The sequence below is a fragment of the Notolabrus celidotus genome, chromosome 12, assembly GCF_009762535.1.
Source record: "Notolabrus celidotus isolate fNotCel1 chromosome 12, fNotCel1.pri, whole genome shotgun sequence".
In the NCBI taxonomy this organism is placed as follows: Eukaryota; Metazoa; Chordata; class Actinopteri; order Labriformes; family Labridae; genus Notolabrus; species Notolabrus celidotus.
Genome location: NC_048283.1, coordinates 15,757,085 through 15,777,421, shown reverse-complemented (window position 1 = coordinate 15,777,421; position 20,337 = coordinate 15,757,085). Strand labels below are relative to the sequence as shown.

The following is a 20,337-nucleotide window of genomic DNA, read 5'->3' as shown; positions in this document are numbered from 1 at the left end:
TTTGAAAATACAAGTTGTTCTAGTTTACAATTAAATGAAATTGCCATATATTTAAGATGTGGGTCCCTACCTCATTGTTTGTTTGTTTTTAAATGCCTCTGTAAATGACTATATATCATTGTTAATTAGAGTTGCCCTTTAATAATCTCTGGAGTATAGATAAAATAATATTAATAATAATTAATTAAAATAATATTTTACCAGTGATATTATTATTTAAAAAAATTAAGTGTTGGACCCTCAATCTTATTCATGTGGCTTCATTTAGCTGGTCGGCATTTAGCTGTTTATTCCTGTGCTGTTATGAATTAGCCTACTGCTACTGATGCTTTTGATATCTAACCGTGGGTAATTTTGGTCCACTAACCCCAAACTTAGCAATCATCTGGAAAAAAGAAGGGCAGAAAACTCATTACATTTTCTATTTTCAAGGTTTTATTTCAAGTTCAGCTACAATTTTTGGAGATATTTTTACTATAATGGGTAAAATGTACTATTTTTAGATTAACTTTAAAAAAAAAAAAAAACATTCTGGAAGACATCTCACGACCCCCCATTTGTGTCTCGCGACCCCCCAGGGGGTCCAGACCCACAGTTTGGGAACCCCTGCCTTAAAGAATACATTCAAATTGTACTATTTGGCCAAAAACCTTTCAAGCAAGATATATGTAAAACTCTAGACAAATCATTTGGTCTTAATTCCGTGTCCGGCGCGACAGTAAGACTCTGCAAGTTATGGACTTTAGAGCAGTGAGGGGGCTGATTATTTATAATAATCCCTCCTAATTTAAATAAATTATAAGACCCAACACTATTTACTATGTACATTAAGTTACATAAGTACAGAGAGAGACAGAGAGAGACAGAGAGAGACAGAGAGACAGAGAGACAGAGAGACAGAGAGACAGAGAGACAGAGAGACAGAGAGAGAGAGAGAGAGAGAGAGAGAGAGAGAGAGAGAGTAGACCAAACACAACTGGCCGCATTTAAAATGTAAATGTTTGAAGTGTTTGCTGTATGTTTATGTTGATTGTTACTGTTCTGGTTTTTGTTTTTAACTCTGTAAAGCACTTTGAATTGCTCTTTGTATGAATGGTGTTTTATAAATAAACCTGCCTTGCCTTAATATATGCCAACTGACCTTGATTTTATTTCTTTCAAATTGAATAGCCTTGTTTGATTTAGAGAAGCTTTGTTCATTCTATTTTTTAAATATTTTTTTTTTTCTTTCATTTTTGTTTCGCTATTATTGTCTAGTTTGCCCATTTGTTAAACATTGAGATATAGCCATGCAGCTGTGAAAGTGGAAAAAGATTAATGATAAAGATGTATTTTTGTGGTTATAAACTTCAATAAAAACAAAAAATAACTCTAGGCAACACGTTTTGCTGTAAACTTGTTAAAGTTAAAATCTTTTGACCTGCAGCTATTTTTTAAAAAACACCTAAATGCAAAAGCATGCGAAGTGCATGATCAAAAAATATGTGAACCTTGCCGAAGTGTGTACGTCATCCACATGCGACCTCTGCTTGTTTGTGTCGGTCGCATCCATTGCACGTGTCTTCTTCCCCCACCAGTTCATTGATTGTTAGTATCACTGCATTAAAATATTGCATAGCAACACGGCCCCTCTGAGGCGAAGCTCTGCGAGTGAAGGTAACAAAAGAAAGTTCATAATTTTATCTTCGTCATTTTTTAAGACTTTCATGTAAAGAAGTTTCGATGACGACAAGCTGTGCTGCAGGCGGTAAATAGAAATGGTGCAGTGTAGTGCGGTGCCCTGCCGCCTGTGAGGAGCTAGCAGGTTAGCTCCTGTTAGCTGAAGGAGGAACGATGTCCACTTCGCCCTGTACCGAGGCTTTATCGGAACACATTGGGATAGTACATAGGGACATATTGTTCTTGTTTATAAGAGAATCAAACCGCCTTTATTTCGTGTAGCTGTTCGTGTTTAGCTGTGAGTTTATGCAGAAAATAACCGGGGGCTTGTTTTTGTTTCAAGTCTGCGTCAAGCAAAAAGCATGGGAGACACGATGAGGACTTCCATCTGTTGTCCTTCATTCAGGAAGACATCCTTTAAAAAAACCGTACACGTGTTTAATGAGTAGTAAAGTGCGTCCAGGTGTTTAAACGCACGAACCCTAAATGAAGAATTTAAAGCATCAAACTGCATTTCTGTTAGGCAAGTGTGTCTTCAGAAGAAATGACCATCGTTTCACTTCGAGGAGGACACTTAAACACCCTGCCTGACTTTTATCACAGCACGAGTTTGAGTTGTCAAGATTAATATCAATCAATCAGATTTTATTTATAATGATTAGTAAGGCGATGGTGAAAGAAACTGTCTGTACTCACTGTTTTCGGAGATCTAGGCGCCATGCAAGCAACATTGTCAAGCAACTTAGTGAATATGTACTTCTCTAAAATACTGAACTGTGAACATTATTCATTTTAGATCAATTCAATTAAATTATTACTCAGTCATATTAATCAATTCACACGGCTAACCTTGCCATATCTAAAGGATTGTGTGCATTTATTGTACTATTATTGCAGTGTAGTGATTAATCCCTACTATGGTGAAATGATAGATGTTGATGTAGTCATCTTTGTCAGTGCACTCCCTCTGCTTCTTTAGTGTTTGTATTTTAATAAGCTTATACATCAGTGTTTATAGATCTGTGTGTGGAAAACGAGTTTCATGTATAATAGTGACCTTTAAATCAGAATCAGCTTTATTGGCCAGTTATGCTTGAACACACAAGGAATTTGACTTTGGTAAACTGTGCTCTCTTTGTACAAGGCATAAGAATAAGGCATACAAAAAATAATAATAATAATAACATCAGCTATAAATACAAAATAACAACAAATAGGCATGACTAATATGTACAGGCTAAATGAATATGCTAAAAGTGCAGTGGTGAGTTGCAGAGGTAGTTTTTACATTTAAAAAAATAGTAGTTAAAAAATTAAATAAATAGAAATATGGAATTCTGCTTGGAGAATTGTTGCATTGTATATTTACATGTATATTTACAGAGAGAATATGTACTTCCCAAATATATTGAACTGTGAACATATTATTTATTTTAGATAATTAAATTAAAAACACACTTTTACTCAGTCATAAAATCAATTCACACTGCTAACTTGTCATGTCTTCAGGATTCTGTGCATTTTTTGTAGCACAGTATAGTGATTCCCTAACTATGGTGAAATTATTCAAGTTTCAAAGGTTTTAATTGTCAATTTTCACTATATATACGAAGACATACAGGAAAATCGAGATGCTGTTTCTCTCTTCCAACTCTTAAGTAGCAACATTTTAAATATAAAATAATTATAGATGCTGATTTAGTCATATCTTCGTCAGTGCACTCCCTCAGCTTCTTTAGTGTTTGTATTTTAATAAGCTTGATAGATCTGTGTGTGGAAAAAGAGGTTCATGTATAATAGTGACCTTTAACTAATAGTACTCTTACGTTTTTCCTACCCTGTCACAATCCTGATACGAGAGTGTTTTCTGTGATATTTGTATCTCCTAAAATGTATTACATTACTATCAGTCTACTTCATTCCCTTTTATTTTTAATGTGAGAATCTGATCTGAGCATGTCTCCTCTGCGCCACTGTGTACTGTAGACAGCAAAGCAAAGGATGTCCTTGTAGCTCCACTGTAGTGATAAGCTTGGGACTGGCCAATGAGAAGAGTTTTTCAATTGTGGGGGAATAATAAATACATATCTTGTATTTGTTAATGCTGCTAAATCACGTCCACCCCACTTACTGCTTCTTTCATAGGCTGCTCCCTAGCTGCGCCTCTGTGAGTCACGTGACCAACAATGGAAACCTAACTTATGTGGAAAAGAAAACGAAACTTACCCAGGGTGTTTCTTTGCAACCATTTTCCTTACTAAACGAGTCATGCTGTGGATTTTTCCTTGACTTATGCTTATGCTTTCATGGTGTTACATCTGAGTGACGCATTTTAACAACACTGCATGCAACATTTATAAGCCAGCAGCATCTCAGGTGTTTTAGTTGAAGCCACTGAGAGGACATCACTGATCACAAAGGCGGGAGACCCTGCGCGTTGGAAGCATTTGAGCCTAAATAATAGGAGAGATAGACGTATACGATCGGATCACGCGTAAAGTGTCTCCTTATAGTCTTCACGAATCTCGGTTTGACTCTTCTGACTCTTAGGACGCAGCAGGAGCAGCAGTGTTTATCGTCAGGTTCTTCTCATCACTCCGACTTTTTTCACAGCAGCTGTAGGTGAGCTCTGTAAAGCTGAGTCCATTTGGACCCCGTGCGATATTTACGTGTGTTTTTTGGGGTGGTTTCATATTTTTTGCACTGCTAAGTTGAAACTAGAGATGGGATTATGGCTCTTTGAAGGGAACCGGATCTTGAGGAGCCGTTCATTTCAAAGAGCCGTTCAAAAGACTGGCTCTTTGGCTCTGTGTTATATTTATTTATTTTTTAGAAGTCAAGGAAATTTTATCAAGGAAACAATTACTGGTAGCAGTTACAAGATACGATTTGGATCAGAATAATTCAAACTTACACATCCCACCAATATATATATATATACTCTAATGGTGGGAATTATTCTGAAATATTGATAATAATTTCATTAGACATTGTAAACATTCCATAAGATTATGGGGCGCCGTTTGTAAAGTTGTGCACACCGAAATTAACAGCAACATTTCTCCACATTTAGCTCCAAGACGTCATAAAAACGTAGAGTGATTTTTTAAAAGTCACTTTTTTATCACATTTAGAGAAATATTTGTGATCTTCTTCACATTCCATTTTGTTGTGAAAAATATATTAAGTTGAAATAATTGTTAAATCCAAATGCTAAATCTAAATCTAAATGTTAAATGTAAATCTAAATATTAAATCTAAATCTAAATGTTAAATCTAAATCTAAATGTTAAATCTAAATCTAAATGTTAAATGTAAAACTAAATATTAAATCTAAATCTAAATATTAAATCTAAATCTAAATGTTAAATCTAAATCTAAATATTAAATCTAAATCTAAATGTTAAATCTAAATCTAAATGTTAAATATATATCTAAATGCTAAATCTAAATCTAAATGTTAAATGTTAAATCTAAATGTTGCTCTGCGATCCTAAATATTTAGCTGATATGCAAATTCACACTGCAGTCCAGCGGAAATACCAAAATAAAAGCTTCAGAGAGAGATACAGACTTAGCAATAGCAACTTAGCTTGTTCGTACCATAGGCTGGGTTAGTTCTGTCTCTGAGCGTTGTGAAATCCCTTTATAGCCTCCAAAACGGCCTATGCGGCATTTTTACCGGCTATAACCCGTAAGAGTCAGTACTGACAGACTATGGTTAGGATATATGTATCAATTTTTAAAGCTTTTATTTTGGTACTAACAGCGCCCAATACAAATTCACACTGCCGCCCGGCGGAAGTACCAAAATAAAAGCTTCATAAAGCGATACATTTATCCCAACCATAGTCTGTCAGTATGACTCCTACGGGTTACTAGCCGGACTGCCCACCATAAAAATGCCGCATAGGCAGTTTTGGAGGCTATAAAGGGCTTTCACAACGCTCAGAGACAGAACTAACCCAGTCTATGGTACGAACAAGCTATGTTGCTATTGCTAAGTCTGTATCTCTTTCTGAAGCTTTTATTTTGGTATTTCCGCTGGGCTGCAGTGTGAATTTGCATATCAGCTAAATATTTAGGATCGCAGAGCAACATTTAGATTTACATTTAACATTTAGATTTAGATTTAGCATTTAGATATATATTTAACATTTAGATTTAGATTTAGCATTTAGATTTAGATTTAACATTTAGATTTAGATTTAGCATTTAGATTTAGATATAACATTTAGATTTAGATTTAACATTTAGATTTAGATTTAATATTTAGATTTACATTTAACATTTAAATTTAGATTTAACATTTAGATTTAGATTTAATATTTAGATTTACATTTAACATTTAGATTTATATTTAGCATTTGGATTTAACAATTATTTCAACTTAATATATTTTTCACAACTAAATGAAATGTGAAGAAGATCACAAATGTTCCTCTAAATGTGATAAAAAAGTGACTTTTAAAAAATCACTCTACGTTTTTATGACGTCTTGGAGCTAAATGTGGAGAAATGTTGCTGTTAATTTCGGTGTGCACAACTTTACAAACGGCGCCCCATATAAGATGGTGTCATATCCCCATGCTTTGGCAATGAGATCACTATTTTGAATTTTCCCTCACCTAAAAAACTTGGCTGTGGCACTATAAAAACTGCGCAGGCTACAGATAACTTCCATGCAAAACAACTTCACTGTAACATTTTCCACACAAACATTTTAAAATTAAAATTAAAAATTAAAATTAGGACATTATACAATTTGTGAATGCAAAATTGTATTACCCCACCGAGTGTTTCTACACCGGAACTACTTTACAAACAGGAGCTCAGCTCCTTGACTCGAATCCACATCAGAACAATGTAAACAATAACAAAGTGTAGACAATAAGGGCTGTTATATACTTCTGCGTTGAATCAACGGCGTACCCTACGCCGGGGGTCCGCGTAGCTCCCGTACCTACGCCGAGGCCTACGCACGTAGCTGACGTGCACCTCCTCCAAAATGTAACTCCACGTAGAGCCGACGCGGACCGCAAGCCCTGTGATTGGTCCGCTCGGCGGCTTTGTCTTTCCCGCATTTACAGCACTTCCGGGATCCCGGACATCGGCCGCACATCGGCCGTGTATTTCATCTCCTCCTCTCTATTCTTCATGTAATCATGTCTGTATGATAAACAGCAACATGTATCAGCTGTAGATTAACATAACACGCTCTGAATCGCTGTGGAAAAGTAAACAGAGATCGTAACGGGACCGGAAGCAGGCAGCCGGCTATCAGAGAGACCGCACTGCCCTCAAGCGTTTCGGCGGAGAATTGCTGCGCGACACGGACACACCGATGCACAAGTGTGTGAACAAAAGACTCATGGGGCACGCAGGTGACACGTGAAGGCAGCGAGGGCAATCTGCATATAAAAACAGCTCCCAGATGAACGGTTCGCAACTGCGAATCGGTTCTCATCTTTCAAGGCAAGGCAAGGCAACTACATTGTATAGCGCATTTCATACACGAGGGCAACTCAATGTGCTTAACATTAAAACTTTGAAAGCATTGGAAACATTCAGACAAACATAAAAGAACACAATTAAAATGACAAATATAATAAAACAGAAAAGGAACGTTCACTTAAAAGAGCCGTTCAAAAGACTGACTCGTTCGCCAACGTCACATCTCTAAAACTGTGCATTGATGGTTTCAAGCTGCATCTTCACATGAGAGCAGAACAGTATAGCCATCAGCTGTCAACTAGGTTGTCTTGCCTATGTGACTGCACAGGCTCCAAACCAAGATAAGCATAATGACAGTGGATTCAGGAAACACAGTGATGTTATTTCGTCTGTCAACTGTTGCCCTGTACAAGGGTCAAGATGAGTCAGCTCAAGCCCCGTCCGGCCCCTGGGATGTCGGCCCTGTCAGTCCCTATTACTCTGATGTACCAACACTGTGGTGTTCTCTATTAACGTGTTGGCGTTTAGGCCTGCTCAGCTCTATGTGACAGACCTGTGTTGCTGAGCACCAGAGGGCTTGAAACCTGACTCAGTATTAGGTGTCTTCTTGTTTTCAGTCTCAGTGGCATAGACATTATTGAGTGATGTCAGATATGACACTTGACGCAGAATCAATGTTTGTTGTACCAAGGAAGGATATTGAAATTCTGGACCATACTCTGAACTGCATTCGTACTCAGTCAGTGTTTTTAACGTGTTTCTGTTTTTGGAGGAAGGAATAAACCTGGCTGTGCAAATCCCACTCATTATAGTCAGAACTGTCAGCTAGCATTTGCATGGTTTTCAGTACAAAGCTCGTCACTGACAGGCAGCCCGAAAACGCCTCTGTGTCCTTGGAGCCGTCCTTTTTGTCTGCATCAGTGTCTCACTTTCCCTCTCCGCTATGGATCCAGATCCAGCAATAATTTGTAAGGCTAGAAATAAAACGGAATAGTCACAAGAAGGTCTGAATTATTAATCACCATCCTTTTACCCTGGGATTAAGTTTCAGTGTGACTGGGAGGGACAATATGTCACCCTGCAGTATCCCTGAAGGCTCTAATCTGAAGATATATACAGAAAAGTTGAAAGTGTCGGCATGTGTTAGAGCCTGTCCTACTCTGTCCACTCTTTGTTTTGTTTTTAGGAAGGAACGAGTGTTTCATCAAGTTAGAAACTGTGTCCTTGGAACTGGTATAGACTCACTGACTTCCCCAAGGACACTTGAGCAGGTTGGAGGTTTGCCAAAAGGGTCTAAACTTGTGTTATTGGCTGGAACAACAGTTTGCCTCACCCTTCTGGATACTGCTCATTTTCCACAATTCAATTAGCTTTGTGCTATTGATTTCTGATGTTATTGATGTTCTCCTGACGTTGACCTTTGTTTGTGTTTCAGGTGTTCTCAATGTTCGGTAACCTGCCCTTACCCTCGGTCAGGGTCTGTTGTTAGTGCTCGAGGACGTACACTCATACTGAGCTGCACAGACAGCTGCACCGGCCCCCTCCACGCTCAACCCCTGCGCTATGAGCAGAGGGAGAGGAGGCCTTTCAAGAGACCACTACCACAGGCATCCTTCGCCCGACTTCCAGGCCAAGGACAGAGACCACAGACCTGGCCCTGCCTCATTCAACCCTAGATCTGGCCCACAGCAGAGTCCATATTCAAGCTACTACCACAGTCCCGGCCATTCCTTTGTTCCCATACAGCCCCCATCTCTCATCCCCTCCGCTCCACTCATCCCAAATCACAATATAGGGGCACATACACCAGTGCCTTACAACAGCTCTTATAATTACAATTACAGTCCCAGCCCCGGTCCCAATTCATTCAGGCACCACCAGATTGAGTTCTTGCGAGGACAGAATAGTGAAGCGCCACAGTTCAGAGTGAGCCCACGTGGTGGTGGTGGTGGTGGTGGTGGTGGTGGAGGTAGGGGCAACCAGAGATACCCAAACTCCAGCAGCAGCCCTAGAGGTAGAGGGGGGTTTAGTCAGGACCGGAATTTTTCATACCAGCAAAGTGTAAGAGCTCCCAGAGGCTCCCCTGGTCCTCCACACCTGAGTCAAAACCTCAGCTATTACCCCAACAGGCAGTGGGGCAACCAAACAGACTCTCTTTATGAAGATTTTCAGAATTTGTCCCTTCACCGAGACAGACATAACAACAGAGGAGCAGAGAGGTTTGACCAACATTCTTCATCCAGCAGCTCAGGATGTGTGAGTTACACAAGAATTAACATCCACCTCACTCCTGAAATCCAAGACCAAGTACACAGGGCTTTGGCAGCTTTACAACCAAGTGAAACTATTCCTGCAAAGTCTTTAGCTAAAAAGCTCCATTTGCCCAAAAGCATAGTTAACAGGGCTCTCTACTCTTTGGAGCGTTCGAAGAAGGCCTCCAAGCAAGGGCTCCTCCCTCCTGAGTGGAGTCTGTACAGAGAACCTCTCAGAGGCGAGGACGTTCAAAACTCTGAAACACAAAGTCCATCGTCGCATCTCTGTGTCGGCTCAGAACAACCTCTAAAACCTGAAGCTAAGGTTGAGCCGAAAACAGTAACAGCAGAATACCGCGGACAAACCAAAGAAGAGGGCTCGGACACAGAATCCACTTCTTCTCACTTCTCCTCTTTAGAGTCATCAGACTCTGAACTATCCCAGTCACCAGCTATAGGTCCGCCCCACGAGAAACGACACCCCAGCTCCACCAGCTCCACTGATAAGGAACCTCATCCTCCCACCATGTCGGAGCAGAAAGAGCTGGTTCTGCAGTATCTCCTGCGTTCAAGGGAAGCCACTTCTCTTGTCATAGCCAAGAATCTAGGTCTTAGGAATGCAAAGCAGGTCAATCCCACCCTCTACGCCCTGGAGAAGCAAGGTGAAGTCATTAAGAATGGAGAGGTCAACCCTCCCACCTGGGAGCTCTCAGACCACCGCAGAGAAAGGATGGAGAGGATCCTTAAAGCTCAGTGCTTTAAGCCGGAGGAGGTTGCGATGTCGATAGAGGGCGAGAAGAGAGGAGGGTCCATGTGTCTGTCGTCATCATCGCTACTTTCAATACCAGGCCTGGAGCCACTGCCACAATCAGAGAACTGGACACCTGAGCAAAGTGGGAAGGAAGTGGTAAGTCACATTTAGCTCTGTATTTGTTGTAACTGCGAACCCTTGCAGACTAAATCTATTTATTAAAGATTAAATGTATTTATTCCATAAAACCGTAGTCTTACAACTACACATATGTAAAGCAGAAAAGAAAACAGTCCCCTAGAAGATGTGCAGGGTGTGTTCACCTCATATTCAGCAAACGCTATCACCTCTACCCTGGTTTTATTAACACTCATCATCAACCCCTTTTTTCCAGTCGCATTCCTCCCACCCGCCTTCATCCTCATCTCAAGACGAGGAAACCACTGAAGGACAGTGGGCCACAGACGACATCCCAGAATTCCTCAACACCATACGGCGGGAGACAGACGCTGAGAAACGAGCAGCGGAGAAGAATCATTCTGTAGGAACTGTCGCTGTGTCACTGGCTGCTCCCCCTCCACAGAACCTGTTGGCCAAATTACAGGAGTTGAGACTAAAGAACCCTGTCAGCGGCCTCATGGAGTATGCCCAGTATCTGGGCCAGAACTGTGAGTTCCTGCTCCTTGACCAGTCAGGACCTTCTCATGATCCAAGGTCAGTCACTTTGTCTGTTTTCAATGTAAGCTTTTCATTGATTGCCTGATTGTCATTGTCTGTGTCCTCATGCTCTATTGTTGAACTGTAATTAGGGATGCACCAAGGCCAACACTGATCTTACTAAGAGGATAATGTATTGACCAATCAATACTGAGTACTGCATTTTTGTCATTAGTATAAGAGTTATTATAACAGCTAATACAAAACCCCTCACATTTTAGTGCAGATCCTGATCTAACCCATAGAGAAATGGTAGTATGACCAAAATAAATGAATACAATCTGGACTGAAGCAGTGGTTTTTCCCGCAGGCTAGTTTTTTATGTGATGTGCATAATTTTATTTTGTTTGTTCCACCAGCATGTTTGTTACCCTCAGTAAACCACCCAAAGAACTATCAGTTCTAAAAGCTGTGAGAAATGAATCTGCTCTAATGAAGATATATGATGCTGCTACTTGAAATTGAAATGCCTTTTTTCTTTTTACACAACACGGTAGTGTGGGAAAAAAACAGTTGCTGCTAAATTAAACCATGTATTGGCAGATTGCTGTATTGTATCTTCTCATTGGCTCTCTGGTTGTCAGGTTCCGTATGCAGGTGATGCTCAACGGAAGGCTGTTTCCTGCCGCAGAAGCTTCCAGTAAGAAGACGGCAAAAAAGGATGCCGCTGCAGCGACCCTGCGCGTTCTTATCGGGGAGATGCAAGGAGGTACGAGCACGGGAGAGGTGGGAAGTGCTGCCAGTATGGACCAAGTGATGGATCTACACCCAGACACCAGTGTAAGTTTGTGTTCAAGTAATCTCCAATCAACAAACGAAAGACTTGTATTAACTGTTGCTTTAAATATCAGGCTCGTCCTACACTTAATTTAAAGAGAGAGTGCAACATTGAACCCTAACCATAAGAGAAAACAAAGATATGTCAATCTACTTCACACAAGTTTCAGAGGTTATAGGAGCAACAGTTGGTTTGCCACTGTTCCCAGCCTTGGTAATTATTTACATCATATCAGTTGTTATTGTTTTTAAAAATGTGGCCACAAAAACAAAGAAGGCCTAAACTAAAGAGATATGTTTGTCTCCTTAACTTCTTACCAGGGTCCGGCCGAAGGCACAGGGGGGACTTGTGGGAGTGTGGAAGCCACGACGGAGGGGCCTCGCCAGCCACTGTCACGCTCTCTGCCTGGTGGGAAGAATCCGGTGTCTGTCCTGATGGAGTACAGCCAGCGCAGCGGGAAGGCCATCGAATTCATCATCACTAGGCAGGCAGGCCCACCACATGACCCAAGGTACCAGCTGCTTCAACTCCCTCTGAATTTGTCCTCTTAGATGTAGACCTTCCCCACACTGCAAGTGTTTTTCTGTGGTCCTAGGTTGCTTCCTCAGGGTAGCAGTTGATCAGCTATTTCTGGTTCTGTGCACCGAAGTCAGCTGACAAAGTTACAATACCATCTGTGTCCATTCACCCCTCACCACTCTCTCAGTTTATACTTACCCCTTTAGGCATCTTGCAGGAAACTACAATACATACTTTTGTTTCATCATACTTTCCAGAAATGCTGCCTGCATCTGTTGCATGAGTAGTACACTCAAGTGTGTTATCATTATTCATGTCAGTTTCACGAGTGAAAAGTTGTCTCTCCCCTTCTCTTCTTTTCACCTTTATCCAACCGTTCTGTTTCATGTGCAGGTTCATGTACAGGGTGAAGGTAGGAGAGAGCTTGTTTCCAGAGGCCTCAGCTCCAAGCAAGAAGGCAGCCCGGCAGTTGGCGGCAGAGGAGGCTGTCAAAGAATTAATGTCTGATGGGAAGCTGCAGCTCAACAGGGTGAGGAGACAGAATATCTTGAGTTGTTTGTTTTGGGAGGGTAGAACTGGAGTTTGCACTTCGGAGAGACGAAAGGCGACTCAGGCTGAAAAACCCAATTTTGTTGCCTCTGTCACACAGTTCTGCTATGTCTGCTCACTACTATTCTCATATCTGTCTTCCTCTTCTCTTCCACTTTTTCTGTTCTCCAGCCTCAGTTACCCCTGGGCTCCTCCAGCGACAGTGAAGGCAGTGGTTATGGGACTGCGTGTCCATCTTTGCCCCCTCTGACTGCTGACGAGCTGCGAGTAGCACACGAATCAGGAGTAGGAGACCTTATCAACCACCTGAACAACAACGCTGTGTCAGGTCTTCTGGAGTATGCTAGAGCGCGCGGCTTTGCAGCTGAGATCCGACTGGTGGGCCAGTCCGGGCCTGCACATGAGCCTAAGTATGTTTGAAGTGCACAGCAAACACAAATAACATGAACACACTGGATGAAAAATCTCTTACGCATGGCTTGCTAAGGAGTCCACGCGGAGCATGCTAAGTCTCAAAGGATTTGTGGTTGTCTACCGTTTGTTTTAATACAACTATGTTCTCATTGGCTCTTCAGGTGAGTAAACCCTGTTAAATCTACTTTCTTTGCCTTTTTCTTCCCTTCCTGCTCAGGTTCACCTACCAGGCTAAGCTGGGTGGACGCTGGTTCCCTCCAGTGTGTGCGTCCAACAAGAAGCAGGGAAAACAGGAAGCGGCAGATGCTGCTCTACGGGTTCTAATAGGAGAAGCTGAGAAGGCAGCTCGTACTGGGGAGCTTATTCCCGCTGAGGTACCGATTTTCCCGATGTTTTCACATTTTGTATCTAGAAATCTGAACTAGCACAGACATCAATAGTGCCTCCTCTGACTCAGCATGGGAATAAGCAGTATGTAATGGGATTACAGAAACAGCAGCGGCAAAGCCAGCGCTTTTGATTACCTCATTAGCTGTGTTAAAAGAGTAAGTCTGGCTTAATTAATGTAAAGGCTTTCATGTAGTAACAAACAGCTTCAGGTGAGCAAATCTGATTCAGCGACAAAACAAAAGCTTGAATGTCCATAAGCAGTTTAAGGATTACAAACAGAGTCTGTAAGAAAACAGGGTTTCTGCTTCACCGTGAATGAAAGCACTCTCTCTTTCAGAGGGCTTTGACTTTGTGGATTGATAGCATTAACATTCAACACTTAAACATAACAGATTTTCTAGCTGCATTTTTTTGTCTACCATAAACTCAAACAGACAGCCTGATTAATGTTTGGGAAGACATAATTATTTACTATGGTAATGTCCTTTGACTTACAGGCTGCTTAATTCACTTCATCTGAGTCCAAACTGATGGCAGCACATGCTTTTTAAATAATTATATAGAAAAAGTCAATTAAAAAGGTTCATACTGATGCCTCTAAACTGAACTCAACTTTATTTATATGGCACCTTTCATACATACAAGCATGAAGCCCAATGTGCTTCACAAAAAGAACAGAGAGACAGAAAACAACAGAGATGGGTAAAATAATAAAAGACATAATCATGAAAACACTAAAAACAAATAGAATCAATACAATACAATTAATAAAATGAATAAGGGTAGAAAGCAAAAGTTAAAACCAGTCGAAGTTAAAAAGAGAAGATAAATTAAATAAATAGACAATTAAGGCCTCTGTATGAACAATTCATAACCTTCATTCAGCATGAGTCTTTTTCATGACCGGTTCAAACTGCCTCACAGTACTTCATATAACTCTCATTCTATGTTCTTTCTGCCTGTCTCGTCCTGTATTCATCCTTCTCTCCAGCTACCAGTGAGCGGCAGCACTTTGCACGACCAGATAGCCATGTTGAGCCACCAGCGTTTCAACTCCCTGACCACACGCATCCAGCACAGCCTCCTGGGACGCAAGATTCTGGCCACCATTGTCATGAGGAGGGGAGAGGGCCTGGGGACTGTTGTCAGCCTGGGAACTGGTATATATCTATACTCAAAGCATGTAACTTTATAAGTAAAGAGTAGTGGCAGTAACAGGAGATTCAGAGTGTGTGTTGCCGCATAAAAAATATGCTGCGCATTTTCCCATGTAGTGAGGAACAGAAGTGGGTCACTGCAGGACCAAGAGGCGTTGCATTGTTGTGCTGTTTGACACTGAATGTGTTTGTCATTTTTCTCTGCCAGGAAACCGCTGCGTTAAAGGGGAGGAGCTGAGCCTTAAAGGGGAGACTGTTAATGACTGTCACGCTGAGATCATCTCCAGACGGGGATTCATTCGGTAGAAATAGATCCTGCTCTTTGTCAATGTTTCTCCCTCTGTTCTAAAAATACTGCCTCTCCCAGACCCCGGACTGCCTGACATTATTTTAAAGTCTAAGTCATCTTTTGATTTCCTCTCAGATTTCTGTACAGTGAACTGCTGAAGCACCACGATGGCGCAGAAGATAGCATATTTGAGCTAGGGGACAATAACAAAATGAAAGTCAAATCGGACATAACCTTTCACCTCTACATCAGGTGAGCGTATCAGATGTTTTCCTCTCTCCTCATGCTCTCCCCTTTCAGTCCTGCCCCACCCATTACTCACAGACATCAGTGTTACATGTTTGGATCAATATGCTCCTTTCTCCTTCATACCTCAGGTCATTATGGTGAGTGTGGTATCAATATCTCATGTCTGTTCTTACTGTCTATAGCACGGCACCTTGTGGGGACGGTGCTCTCTTTGACAAGTCCTGCAGTGAGGCAGGGGATGACCTTGAGGGTCATCAGCCTCTGTTTGAGAATAACAAGCAGGGAAAACTCCGCACCAAAGTGGAGAATGGTAAGAGACAGACACCTTTTATTAGTGTGCAATGCTTGGATGAAATTCTCTGAACTACCTGGTCTGTAAGCAGAACATGTAAACTTTACTTTGTTGTTGCTTGTTTCAGGCGAGGGCACCATTCCAGTGGAGTCCAGCGACATTGTGCCCACCTGGGACGGCATCCAGCACGGTGAGAGGCTACGAACCATGAGCTGCAGTGACAAAATCCTGCGCTGGAACGTGTTGGGTCTGCAGGGGGCACTGCTCTCCCATTTCTTGCATCCCATCTACCTGAAGTCCATCACTCTGGGTAAAACACTCTTCTCCCTGCCAGCATAAGAACAGCTTCTTCATTCAGATTTGTTTTTAACACCCTGTCTTTGCCTTCTGTAATCTCTCAGGCTATCTGTACAGTCACGGTCACCTGACACGTGCTGTCTGCTGCCGACTGGCCAGAGACGGTAAAGCCTTCACCCAAAGTCTCCCTCCTCCCTTCATGCTCAACCACCCAGAGGTAATAACACAAGTTTTGGCAATGTGACAAGTGGACATTAATCAGGGGTATTGAGGTCATCTCACTAATTTAATGAATTATGCTGCCAACGCTCTTATTGTGCCTGAACAACTGTTTCTTTGCTGCTCGTCTTTTAAAAATTTGGCTCATCAATCAATTAACAACAAGCAGGTAAGGTCACTGTCACGCCGCCCAATGAAGTCACTGAGAAAAACAGATGCTGGCAGACGAACAAAATTCAGCTTGTTCTGTGTTTCAGCCTCTTTTCAACACTTTCTTGGCCGTCTGCACACGAGTGGTTGGTTGTATATACCACGCTAATCGACACACACTGTGACACATGCATTACAAAGCTCATTTTGTACGCACTGTTTGGAATCGCTGACTCACACTGAGGGGCTGAATTAGCATTATTTAACAAAACATGCTCTCCGTCTCTCTTTTTGCTTTCTCCCACACCACCTGGCTGGACCGCAGGTGGGCAGGGTGAGCGTGTACGACTCCACCCGTCACATTGGCAAGACCAAGGAGTCCAGCGTGAACTGGAGCTTTCCTGATAAGCACAGTGTGGAGGTGCTGGATGGAACGAAGGGGAATCTGGATGGGTATGTCAAAAAACACCTGTCGCTTTGAGGTGTATTGTAGTGAAGCTGATCAGTGTTTTGGTCTTTCTGTAATGGAGTGCTTTTGTATAAATCCACCAAAGACTCTGAATTATTTACTTAAGCAGGGACTTGAATTGATCCACCCAGAAGCTCAGTTTACATCTGAAACACTTTATAAAACAGGATTTTCTGAGGTTTGGATCTCTTGACATCAATCAAACACGATTATTGTGAAGACACATTCCAATTCGGCTCCTGAAGAGTTATTTGTAGTTATCACAATGGGTTATCCTTCAATGTAAGTTAGCGATGTGCATCTCATTTAACTGTGGGCTGATTCTGCTGGTAACAACACATCCTAACAGAAGAAATATAATTAATAAGGATGTGACAGTAGTGTCAATTTCAGGACATCATGAAAGCAAAAGTGTCTCCATGTGCTCCCATCCTCCTTTGTGCCCTGCTCGGCGCCTCAGATGTAGTACAGCAAACATGGCACCAGTGTTAGTGGCGAGAGAGAACAGAGAGACGATTTTGAAACTGTGGATTCTCCAGCGGCTTTTAATTCTGACATGTGGAAGCATTTTGGTTTCCCTGTGTGAAGAAATGAGAACGGAGAAAAGGTGACGGAAACAAAATGCAGACACTGCCAGACTGCGGTGAGCTGCACGCCAGGGAACATGAGTAATATGGAAAGCCACTCTGACAATCGTCACCCCGAAAAGTTTTTAAGAAGATGCAAGGAAAAAATCCAGCCACCTCTCAAGAAATCACAAGTCGTATCACTGAATTTATAGCCAAAGATCTACAGCCAAGGATTCAGAAGGTTTGTAAACATGCTGAAGCCAAAGTTTAAATACATGGCTTTTTTCCAAGTCTTCATTTGTTTTTGATTTAGATTAGATATCATACTGTGGACTTATTATCAAGATATTATCATGTCATAAGATTTTGACATTGTTGCATTCCTCATAATTAGATCATCAGAAAAAAGAAAAACAAAGTCATGCCTGCTTGAAGCAAGAGAGACTATGATGTTTTCTATGACTGTCACACTTCTTTTATGTCTCAACTGATAAGCCCTCTGTTATCTTCCCCCCCAGGACCAAATTGAGCGTATCCAGAGTGTCCAAGTCCAACCTCTTCTGCCTCTTCCGCTCTCTGTGCCAGCGGTGTGGCCGCGCTGACCTCCTCACCGTGCCTTCCTACTCCCAGGCCAAGATGTCGGCCGTGTTCTTCCAGCAAGCCAAGCAGCAGTTCTTCCGAGCTCTCAGCATCCACGGTTATGGCGCCTGGATCGGCAAACCCCTCGAGGAGAAGAGCTTTGAGTCAGGGGAGGGAAGCAGGAACAATGGGGTGGGTTTGTCATTGGGATACGGCGGCAGTAGAAACGGAGCAGCAATGGAATTCAAGACAGAGGAGGCATAGAGCAGTGTAGGGTGTGTGTTGAAGTGGGTAGTGTACGGTTAATATGCAGGGGGCGGGATGTGGGGGGGAGCAGAAGGCAGGGACTGATTTAAAATGTGGGTTTGATGGAAGTGGTGGCCAGAACTGTTTTTTCTAATAGAACTTGGTGGAGAGGAAAAGAGATGAATAAGGACATGATTGGTGAGCGGAACATGGTGAGGCTGAGCTGGGTCACAGAGATCTAATGGTGTACAGAATTCAGTAAACACTACAGATAAAAAGGAAGTAGTTTGAAATCGGTAAAACATCATAGTAAACATTGCAGCAAATCGGGGTTACTGTTTTGGTCAGCTTCCTTCATACCGTTTATATCTGGGTTTGCTTCATATTGTAATTTGTTGTATCGTTTGGCATATACTGCCATGTTTTTCCACTCTTCCACTTGATGTGTGAACTCATTTTTGGACCTGTTTGATTTTGTCCTCTTCAGTCGACTGTTTGCTGTCTAATTTTGCCATGAGAGCTAAAGTAGCTTACAAGTGCTGCTAATTGGCTTTCGACCCCATATGGCGTGACTTAGTAGCCATGTTTGTGTTTGTGTTTGTGATTTAGGTTAATTTGGAGTTCAAGTCCTCTGCCATCAAGTGCTTTTTATTTTTTTGCTCCGTGTTCAAATGCGTGGAAATTCAAGAAGAAGCCAAGGGGGGGATGCTCTCAGCAAGGATCACTCAAGTGATATGTAATAAGTAAACAAGGAGTACAAGAGGCTTTCACTGTACATACGAAGAAGCTTAATTTGAGCTGTTACTCTGATCACAAACAACCAAGCATTTATTCTTCAAGATACAAGGCTTAAGCATCCTGTACACACACTCAATCCTTCATCCAGGCCCCTCTTTGTGTACAATTCAAACTTCCTGCACACACTCAGCCGTCTTTTCATCCACGTGTTGCCATTGTTGCTGTTAGAATAGGTCAAGCAGCCCCTTTCATCAGTCCCATAAACTCTCTGTGCTTTGTGCTTTTGAATCCATTTCTTATGTCATGGCCTCAGAGGGTTACCTTTTTTATGTTGTTTCTGTGTGATTTTGAATATATCTTTTTTTTTTTTTTTTTTTTTCACTTCTCTCAATCAGTTCATCAACCGCTGGCCATGTTGGAGAGTCCTGTAGAGTGGACTCTCCTGCCTGCAGCCTACCTGCACACTGTTTTATACATCTCGATCAGAAAAGGCTCTCCAGGATCTCCAGCATGGCCAGCTCTTGACGAATACAAAGTGAGGTCAGTTGTGTTGTCTAAGGAGAGCATATGAGCTGATCTTTCGTTTGATTACATGTCAATGGATGGTGCAATATATACATCAGGTTTATACATATACATGGACACACAGATGCAGGGTGGGGTCCGAAAGCCTGAGTCCAGTTCCAAAAGTTCACTTTAAAAAGGGAAACTGAAGAACTGTAAAAAAATATCCCTCTTACTTTTTATGAATGCAGTAAGAAGAGAGCAAACTGTTTTGATCATGGTATTTTATTTGACATTTTCTCACTTATACAGAGCGTTTTGAGGAAAGATTTTGTTTTAAGACTAACCTGAGCACACCTGAAGATTATGTCACAGATATTTAGTAATCTGTTAAAGCTTGCTCCCACAGATGTTTCTTATGTTTGAAGTCTGACCACTACAACTGACTCAAACAGGTCAGCACTCCATAATACCATGGACAGTTTGGTGGTGCTCTGATGCATGTGCAGAGCTATAGTTTTTCAAGAGAATAAAAGATTTTACGACATGCCAAGAAGGAATCGATACGCAGTTTGCTCTTTTACTGCAGCCCTGGAGTTCAAGCTTTAATAGAAGACTTTATTGTTGCCTTCAGTTGTGATAAACACCTTTGTTTTCATTAAGAAAGACTTCAACTATGACTTGTAAAGAAGTGGGAAACATTTTTCAGAGAAAGTCCTTTATCCGGTTACAGCAGGAAGTGGAATCTTGTTTTAAGTGTTTGTTGCATTAGCTTAAAGATTGCATTAAAATAGCAAACGTTGGATTTAAATGTTTTGATTAAGGAGCTTAAGGAGTTATTTGTTTGTAGTTTTAATCACTAAAACGTACTTCTTGATATTGGACTCAGACTTTTGGACCCCACCAATATGCAGACAAATTGGTGTTCAAGTTTAATGTTGTAAATAGACTGTGTGTGTATGTACATGTGTAGGTTTAATGTATATATTTTGTAAATCATCTATAATTGCTTTTCTAACATTGTTTTAATTGAACATGCTGTTTTTTACCTATGGAGTTTGGAGCAGAAATAAAAAAAAGTAGCAATGTTCCAGGA

The 20,337-nt window shown here is 41.5% G+C and overlaps 2 protein-coding genes across 5 annotated transcripts in view; one reads left to right on the top strand and one right to left on the bottom strand.

The window, feature by feature from the left end:
- LOC117822620 (neuronal acetylcholine receptor subunit alpha-7-like) overlaps window positions 1–4,196 on the bottom strand; it is a 15,659-nt gene extending 11,463 nt beyond the window's left edge. Inside the window, exon 1 of one of the 2 annotated variants that reach the window (XM_034697454.1) lies at window positions 3,886–4,196. In XM_034697454.1, the coding sequence (XP_034553345.1) occupies window positions 3,886–3,929 (44 nt within the window). In that variant the 5' untranslated portion in view covers window positions 3,930–4,196. The remainder of the gene's footprint in view (window positions 1–3,885) is intronic. The other variant, XM_034697455.1, reaches the window with a different exon arrangement.
- Window positions 1,529–20,337, top strand: adar (adenosine deaminase RNA specific). Of its 3 annotated transcripts, none has more exons than XM_034697451.1 (16): window positions 1,529–1,656; window positions 8,549–10,272; window positions 10,511–10,830; window positions 11,418–11,613; window positions 11,932–12,122; window positions 12,524–12,659; window positions 12,851–13,089; window positions 13,311–13,467; window positions 14,475–14,643; window positions 14,849–14,942; window positions 15,065–15,181; window positions 15,361–15,488; window positions 15,598–15,780; window positions 15,872–15,984; window positions 16,462–16,589; window positions 17,693–20,337. In XM_034697451.1, the coding sequence occupies exons 2-16, from the start codon at window positions 8,677–8,679 to the stop codon at window positions 18,015–18,017; spliced, it is 4,092 nt and encodes a 1,363-aa protein (XP_034553342.1). In that variant the 5' UTR covers window positions 1,529–1,656; window positions 8,549–8,676; the 3' UTR covers window positions 18,018–20,337. The 3 variants fall into 3 exon arrangements, with proteins under 3 accessions (XP_034553342.1, XP_034553343.1, XP_034553344.1); XM_034697452.1 differs by lacking the exon at window positions 1,529–1,656 and adding an exon at window positions 3,932–4,281; XM_034697453.1 differs by lacking the exon at window positions 1,529–1,656 and adding an exon at window positions 8,360–8,384.

What these genes read in the sequence shown, in the direction of transcription:
- adar (XM_034697451.1), top strand. Translation starts at nt 8,677, where the DNA reads ATGAGCAGAGGGAGAGGAGGCCTTTCAAGAGACCACTACCACAGGCAT. An exon ending in GGGAGCTTATTCCCGCTGAG is followed by an intron (nt 13,468 to 14,474) that starts GTACCGATTTTC and finishes CCTTCTCTCCAG; the next exon opens with CTACCAGTGAGCGGCAGCAC. An exon ending in TCATGCTCAACCACCCAGAG is followed by an intron (nt 15,985 to 16,461) that starts GTAATAACACAA and finishes GCTGGACCGCAG; the next exon opens with GTGGGCAGGGTGAGCGTGTA.